The sequence below is a fragment of the Channa argus genome, chromosome 11 (genome assembly GCF_033026475.1).
Source record: "Channa argus isolate prfri chromosome 11, Channa argus male v1.0, whole genome shotgun sequence".
Taxonomy (NCBI): Eukaryota; Metazoa; Chordata; class Actinopteri; order Anabantiformes; family Channidae; genus Channa; species Channa argus.
In genome coordinates this window covers 13,757,339-13,765,839 of record NC_090207.1, presented here as the reverse complement: position 1 = coordinate 13,765,839, position 8,501 = coordinate 13,757,339, and the positions used below count along the sequence as shown (strand labels likewise).

The following is an 8,501-nucleotide window of genomic DNA, read 5'->3' as shown; positions in this document are numbered from 1 at the left end:
TTGTTTATGACTTTTGAAAATGGTAGATGAGTAACATATTTCACATTTCTGACACTGAAAAAACGCTTAATAAAAACACTATTTATTTATTGTATTACACACCTATTAATATACAGTTAAAAGAGTTTGAATTTGAGTTTAAAACCTTTAAACCATTTCAATGTGCCTAGCTTAATCAAGTTCCCCAGTCTGGGCCCTTGGGCTTGCAGAGACTTAAAATAAAGTTTTTTTGTGGCTTTACTATGGGTTAGGGGAGCTCTTTCCTTTCGACACTGACACGGACAAATCGCACGCCAAATCCCACGCCTCTCTCTCCTCTGGGAGAAATATTTGACGTGGCAAGAGGTCCGGACGTGACGTAGCTACACATCATCTCGCCTCCTTCTCCTTTCTTCGCCGCCCAGTTACCTACAAACATCTGCAGGTACCGGTCCTTGTGCAGAAGGAGTCCTGCTCAACGATCAGTGTCCAGAGGAAGAATGTGGTTGATCGGGTTGGTCACTTTACTTCACTGCGCCTCGGCCTATGACGTGGATGTGAAAAAACTGGACGGGCTGGCAAAAGCGAGGGTGGAGGTACATCTGTGTACTCTGCTTTAGACTACACTGCAAAAATAGATGTAGGCTGCGTTATATCCACTGTAAGAATACATTTTCCTAGTCGGATTTTGTGCTAATTTGTGCGATTTATTTCTAATATCTCCGTGTTGGGCGCATGCGTGAATGAAGGGGTAAAACAAAGCTGTAGTAAAGTCAGTGCATCTCCGTGTGTTTACATGATGTTACCCAGTGCGCACAAGCCATGTAGACTCTGAAGTAGATCAGGGCTCATTTAATTTGGAAAACTGGGGAAGAGCATGTAAAAGAATGCTGAAACACGACCCCTCTTTTTGTGAGAAACCATGCAGTTTTCCCCAGGGTGTCACCTAATCACCAGCTTGCTCACATCACTAAAGAAAAACATGTTATCTGCTGCTATTGTTGTGCTAGGCACACCTGGTACTTAGTGCCTGAGGCTCACATTTCTAAAAATTGGGTTAGGCATCCTTCCCAGAAGTCTACCTGATTCTGTGCTCTCGACAAAAGGTGGTGCTCTCGACAAAAGGTGCAACCAACATTAGGGAGACTTGTTGAAGTGTTTTTGAACAGGACACCTACGTTAAAGCTGCAGCAACTGAACTTTTGGGAAGGAAACATGCAGAAAGACACAGCTAGCAGTTCATAATGTGGCATCTCTTAAGTATGGAAACTGTTCATAATCATGTCCTGAATGTTGTGCTCTGCCTCCAGACATGTGGTGGATGACAGCTGAACAGACTCAGAGAGGTGAGTACTGTAGGTAACAACTGCTATTTGATTAACAAGGAACAAAATGGACAACGCGCTGAGAGCCCGCAGTAAGCAGCAGTCTAAGGACTAGTCCCTGCCTTAAGTGTTCACTTTTGCTCTATTAGAAACATTTTACATTTTGTGTCTTGAGTTTCACAAAACCACAACAGATCCGTCACTGAAACCAGCCAGAGTAAAAAAAACCAAACTTGTACCTCTGTCTCTAGGTCAAAGCTTTTGTGGTCCAGGATATTCCTCTATAGTATCCTTTCACTCAAACAGGCTAAGTCGCTGCTACTTGGTCATGAATAACTGTCTATTTAGAAGTTGCAAACTTCCTAAAAGTGTTAACTGTGTTTCTTTTTGTGGCAATCCTTGACCATTACATCAGCCATAACCTGGTGATGAAACATATTCCTGGGGCCGACCCTGAGCTTGTCCTCCTGAACCATTACTATGAAGAGCTGGATGTAAGTGTTAATGTTTCTGTTTTATTAAAAAGAAATGCTTTCTATATTTTGTAACTTTTCCTGTGACAGAGACAGCTTCAGCTCTTGCTTGTTCTGGAGTCTCTCTGCCTTTAGGCTGATTCAGCTGGATATTCCACTCCTTTGCCCTAAAAATCTCCTTAGTTGATTTGGTTGCATGTTTAGGCTAACCATCCTTCTCAAAAATAATGTTAATATATTTTTCTGAATCTGACCATCCAATGCTCCAGTGTACCTCTGCATTAATCATATTGCCTCACTTAGCAGTGGAAATCTCATAGGCTCTTTAAGAGTTCATTGATGTTAACCTAGTCGAGTCAAGCTAAGTCTTGACACTTTAATATTCATTAGAAACTGAAGAACAACAATTGTTATAAAAATACATAATGTGCAGTTTAACTTTTTCATTTTTATTATTAAAAACAAATGAATGTTCATCTCAGTACTCATAAACCAGTTGTATGTGTGTATTGTAAGGTTAATTGGATTAAAAGGTATATGTATAGGCGTACTAATGATGTCATTAGTGACTTCATATGGCTTTGATGATTACCGTTATGGTTGCCTTTGTAGTTAGCCTTTTTAAGTTTTGTTGTCCAGTTGTTAAGGAAACAATGCATAGCAATGTACAAGAGAGTTCAGCTCAGTTATTGAAAGGAACGGACGTGGACTACAAGAGAGACAGTAAGTGGAGCAAAGGAACTGACTAGAAATTAAATGTTCAGTGTGTAACTGTGGAGGCACATGGTTTCTTACTGGATTCTGTGGGTTCAGCCATACTTTGAGAAATTTGTTTGATGAAGCTTGTCTGTCAACGTGTTTGTGAGATTATGTTCGTAAACTTGTGTATACAATTACTCCGTTATCGGCTAGGTTGAGAAACAATTACAATAAATGTTCATTGTTTGTCATACAATGATCCCCGGAGTGAAGTACTTGTTGGACTATCAAATACGAGGATGATCACCCACCTCTACACCAGCTGAAGTCACATAGTGCACTAACACTATTAATGTTAAATGTACTGTATGTTGCAGTTTTTATGCAGTTTTAACAGTGACAGAAATTTTATACTGTAATCCTTCTTTAACTCATGTGCTTCCTTCACAGCGGATTGCCCTGTCTGATTTGACTCGTTCAGAGATTAATGAGCTGCTGGGGACGTTGGGTTTCTACAAGAAGGCTCAGCCTGAGGATGAGGTGCCCGAGGAGTTCCGCTTCTCTCCCGCAAAAGACAGCCCATTTAAAGATGAGTCAGCAGGCAAATCTTACACTTCCTCCCTTGCCACAGAGAACTCGCCCGGGCCCAATGCAGAAGTTGAGCACACTGATTTATAACCTGTCAAGAGTGGGGAACGGTAGGAACATAATATTCTGCCTCAAAGCTGCTCCACGACCAGCTGGCTATTGCTGGTGATGACAAAATGTTTGTCATTTGAAAATAAAGCCAGCAGATTATGGATCGGCACCTGAGGAAACAAAACATTTTAGCCATCAACAAAATCAAATGCTCAGTCTGAATTTGCACGACAAATATTTTTTGCGTTTTTTCCCCCCTCTTTAGCAGTGCTAATATTAACCCAACAGGCTGTTTTGTGATTTTCTACTCTCCACACAAAGACTGAAAAAGTGTTTTGTTATTTTGTTTCTTGGACCATCATGTGGATATTGTTTTTAGGATCTTTTCCCCTCTTGAGTTGTTGTGTGTCTGACTGTCCCTCCTACTATGAAAATTAATGAACCCCCAGGCTCAAAATCATATGGCTGGCCTGAGGTTGATGCCAAATGTTCTGGTGGGTCCGACTGATGACACAAGAGAATTCAAGTGGAAGAATTATAAAGAAATAAAATATTTGAAAAATCTCTGCCCAGCTCCTTGCTGTGTTAAACTACTTTTACACAAACATCTGTAATTTGTATAGAAAAGTTCCTTTGGTAACAAATGGTCAATGATAGTATAAAGTTTTAGTAAAATAATAAAAATTATATCAGTTCAAAAGTTTGCATGGCCCTTGAAAAAAACTAATACATAAAAATTGGGTGTCTGATCTATTTAACAAAAAAGTGTGTCAACCCTTAATGCTTATTGAGTGGCACCAGGTATGTTAAAATAGGTATGCACTTTAGGTTTGCAAGTGGGTAGATCTCCATATGCAGAGCATTTTGCTGAAAGCAACCAAACAATAGGATCAGGCAAACGGTTTACACGAGATCTCAAATTGAAATTGGTAAACCTTCGTAAAGCTGGAGAGGTATATAAAAATATTAAAGCCTTTAGGGATAGCCATACAAACTGAAGACCGTAATCAGAAATTAAGAAAAAGGAGATGCTAGGAAACTTGGTCGAAAGCTAAATAAGAATCCAAAACAAGAAGCAGAGGACAGACAGAAGTCCTTAGGGGCAACTGGAATATGAGTCCAACTCTCCACAGTTTTGCTGACTGCACAAGTCTGGATTGTTTGGGAGAAAAGCACATAGGAAGCCATTGCTTACATGTAGACATCAGGCAGCAAGCTTGGTGTATGCTAATGAGCAGGTGAACAAGATTTCTGCCTCTGATGAGACCAAAGTAAAATAACTCTTAATTCAAACAGAAAAAACTCTGCCTATGACACCATTCCCACAGTCAAACATGGTGGAGGCTCACTGACATTTTGTTGGTGTGTATCTGCATCAGGAACTAGAGCTTTCTTTATGGAAAGAAGAATTAATGCAACCTATTGTAAGAAGGTTTTAAAGCCTCCTACCATTAGTCAATAAGCTAAAAATTATGAGGCAGTGGATCTTTCAACGAGACAATGGTCTAAAGCAAAGTCAACTCAGAAATGGTAGAAGTATAATGTGAATATTTTACCATGGCCTCCCTTGTCACCGGACTTAAATGTCATTGAAAACGCGTGGGTGGATTTGAAGAAGGCTGTGCATGGCAGACAGCCAAGAAATTTCATAAATTGCTCTCATTGCATGAAGAATGGGCTACAACAACGACTACAAATGATACATGCAATGCTCAAAGGGTAACCAAAGAGGGTGGAGCAGCCTCAAAGTAAAGGGATGCATCATTTTGCAGTGTTATGTTAGATAATTTATAGCAATAAGATGATGTGAAAAATGGAAATGGCTTTGAGGTGCAATAATCTAGTGCAAAACACAATCATGTCTCAAACTGGTTTAATTAGTAATTCACATTTAACTGTGGTGCACAGAAACTTGACATCTGAATGTGCTACATTTTTATAGCATTTACTGCTTTGAGGAACGTGTTAGTCTTTCAGCTGCATTACTAAATATTTTCTCTAAATCTAATAAAAACATATGTTTCACCACAATCCAATCTCCCAATTTTAGACATCTTCTCAAAGGAACCTTAATTTTACAAGCAGAATGACAAAATGTTTAGCTTTATGTTGTAAAACAATTGGCAGTTATCAGTCATGATTACTCATGTTTACACTGAAAGCCGGCTTTCATTAGGCCAATTAATTTTTCCAAGTGAGCCCAACATATTTCACAAAATAGTGTGGTAGCTTCAACTTATTAAAAGAAAGTCATACACACTAACAAAAGTAAAAAATGTATAGAATAAAAAAATCTATTCAAGCATAAATAAGAAACCCTCTAAAATAGCTGTGTGAGTGTGTGTTTGGCAGGGCGATGCAGTGACGCTGGGCAATGATGTATTCTTTGTGCATATACTGTCAAGCAGTAAGAAACATCAAGTAATGATACAGTTCAGCAGTATTACATCAGACTGCAATCCATGTCTTCTGTGTTCTATGTACCTGAATGAAAAAGGTGTTGGGCTAAACGCATTTTGTTGTTAAAATAAAACTATGATACAGTAATACAGGAGGGACAAAACTCTTGAAGATTTTCTCAGTAGCATTGTGTAGTTCACAAAGGTGAGATTACTCCACGCTGTACTGTATACGCAACAGTTACAATGCTGCATCCAAAAACATCCCTGTGCTCATGTATTAAATAATAATAAAAACGATAGTCAATGATGAGCAGAGTAATAACTTACTTAAAATGCAGAATTGGGTAAAAAAAAAAGTACCAAAATGAAAAACAAATAATGCATCATATGGTTGGATATATTTTTCTTCTTTAGTGGAATTAACAGCAATGCTGACAAATTACAATTACAAATGTGGAACAGAGAAAAATGCAGTAGAATAATAATAATGTCTTCCCTTGAGGTGTTTCTCAGTACTCTAGCATAGTAACACAGCTACTGCATGTTAACTATCACCTTATACAAAGCCAAGTTTATGTACAGAAGAACTATTTAAAGCTTAATTCCTAGTCTTGAAAAAAGGTTGGTGCTCTCTTGCTGGGAAGTGGGGGACTTTGTTCCCAATGTGTTTCCAGATAAAAATGAAATATTGAATACACAAAACCACTGCCAACAAAGATAATATGCAAACTGACACACAAACGCAATATCTCCACCTGTCCATTAAAGATGTGACTCTCTGTGACCCAGCCTGTCAAAGTGGAGGCAGTCATCAGGTGACGACAAAGCTGTAGATTAATCAGGGCTGATGAAGGGAAAGGGAGGCCGACAGCACATCAAGGCCGAATGCTTACAGGTCAGAGGTCAGAGGGTCGACCCATGGCCATCTCATACCTGCGCAGGTGGTTGACCAATGACTGTACATAGGTGAAGACACACTTGGAGTCAGGTTTGTTACCCATGATCATCATGTCCTCCACTTCCAGCAAAGGCATGCAGTTGGCATAGGTCCTGAGGAACAGGCAGACAAGATACAGTGTTTATAAGAAGAAGAAGGATGGACTTACAGAACATGACAGGACCAGAAATTGAGTAGGGAGGGGGACGTTGAAATGCTTTGTGGTAGTCATGATTGTGCATCATTCATGTACTTTTTTATAATGTAATTACTTTCATTTAATTAGTAGTAGAACAGGAAGTGCTATGCTCTTTTGTTTTCATATCAACCTTTCTCTAAACAACTATGTGCACAGTGCTCTCTTTAAATAAGCTATCATGTGACCTGTGCAAAGAGTGACCACAGGGTGGCAGTATCACAGTGTGCTGTAAACCATTTTAGAGTGGAGACAAATTAACAAAGTGGGGGTAAATCTTTTGCACAGGAAAAATCATGTAAACTACATAAAATATGTTATGTTATTTAGGGAACTCTACATCATTCTGCACGATGCTATTGCAGTGTCTTTAAAAGGCTTTACAACCTAAGTGCATAGACACCTGTAAACTCATCTTTGATAAGAAGTCAGCACACAAATGAGCCTTTCTGTTCTCTGCTTTGTTTCTTAACTGCTTTGTTTGAAACTTTGTGATACAACACATCCTTTTAAAGTGCTGAGCTGCAGATGGTCCTGGCTCTCTGCCTGGGCCATAGTTTGGCTATGCAGAGATGCACACATGAACACAAATGCACACCATGTTAGGTATTTTGGACGTCCGTAGCTTGAGATTAACATGAAGGATCAAATATCCAAAAGCGGCCAATAAAGGAGTTTTACGAACGACCACATCTCACGCACAGTAAATCCTATCAGCTGGTAGAAACATACACCCACAAACACACACACCATCCCATTAGGTCTGTCAGAACCAAAGTGAGGTTCTGTTGCAGGCTTGTATCCTCTCTCACCATGGTTCAGTTTTAGGTGGGGAGCGAATCTAGGAGGAGTTTTTGGTTTTAACCAGGCCCTTCGTCACCAGACCCCTGTAGAACTCCTGCAGGTACGTGTATACACACTTCCAATCTGGCTCGCGCATCTTCACCATGTCGTCCACATCCAACAGCTGAGGACAGTCCACTAGTTTCCTGTGCCCACGCACGGCAGCGAGGGAGGGAGAGGAAGTAAAAAGAAACCCAAAAAGACAGAAAAAGTAGAGGACAAGAAACACCAAAGTGACAAAGTGTGGAAAAGAGAGGGAGGAGGGAAAAACAAAGCAGTGAGCAGCCAAATTTAAAAGAGGGTGAAAAGACAGAGGAGAAAGAAAGAACACAAAAACAGACAAAAACATTACATTCTCTGTGGTCACAAATATATCCATGAGATGACATGCTTCATGAACATCATAATACATACAGTATGTGGCATACACATACATTCAATTTTTTGACAAAACAAAATCTAAAATCTCAGATTTTGTTTGTTTGTTGTTTTTTTCTGTGCAATGAGACATAATTTGACAACTTCAATATATTCTGGCAAAAATACAAGACACCATGAAAAAAACAACAATGGTATTGTCCAAAAACAAAACACACAGTCATATGGTGACTCTAAAACACACTGGTGCAGAGGATGATGTGTAAATGAGTGACTGTGTTGGGATTCCAGTTAACAGCAAACTGCCAGGAGGGTCAGGAGTGCCCAGGAAAGTGAGTGCTAGTGCAACACAAAGGTGGAAGGATGGGTGGTAGATGTGGTTTGGTGAGAGTCCAGTGCTGAAAACAGAAACTACTAAAAACACCGGGATGGACATTATCCAGCTATGTGAAAACACACACACACACACACACACACACACACACACACACACACACACACACACACACACACACACACACACAAACAGATGTGTGAGAATGGTGTGATGCAAGAAGGATGACAAAGAGGAAAGAAGAGGGTAGAGTAGTAAAACGGAGGGAAAATACTGGTGGCACAGCCGGTTGCCTG

The 8,501-nt window shown here is 39.8% G+C and overlaps 2 protein-coding genes across 12 annotated transcripts in view; one reads left to right on the top strand and one right to left on the bottom strand.

Annotated features, from left to right (window-relative positions):
- Positions 1 to 283: 283 nt before the first annotated feature.
- selenom (selenoprotein M) lies at positions 284 to 3,679 on the top strand. Its single transcript, XM_067521085.1, has 5 exons — positions 284 to 575; positions 1,290 to 1,325; positions 1,556 to 1,590; positions 1,720 to 1,798; positions 2,927 to 3,679. Exons 1-5 carry the CDS (start codon positions 480 to 482, stop codon positions 3,152 to 3,154), a joined length of 474 nt encoding a protein of 157 aa, XP_067377186.1. The 5' UTR covers positions 284 to 479; the 3' UTR covers positions 3,155 to 3,679.
- A 1,292-nt stretch (positions 3,680 to 4,971) lies between these two features.
- The window catches only part of smtnb (smoothelin b), a 44,684-nt gene continuing 41,154 nt past the window's right edge, over positions 4,972 to 8,501 (bottom strand). For 3 of the 11 annotated variants that reach the window (XM_067521077.1, XM_067521079.1, XM_067521081.1), the window contains 2 exons: positions 7,463 to 7,639; positions 6,427 to 6,567 (listed from right to left, as the gene is read on the bottom strand). In XM_067521077.1, the coding sequence (XP_067377178.1) occupies positions 7,492 to 7,639 (148 nt within the window). In that variant the 3' untranslated portion in view covers positions 6,427 to 6,567; positions 7,463 to 7,491. The other 8 variants (XM_067521076.1, XM_067521078.1, XM_067521080.1 and 5 more) reach the window with 4 other exon arrangements.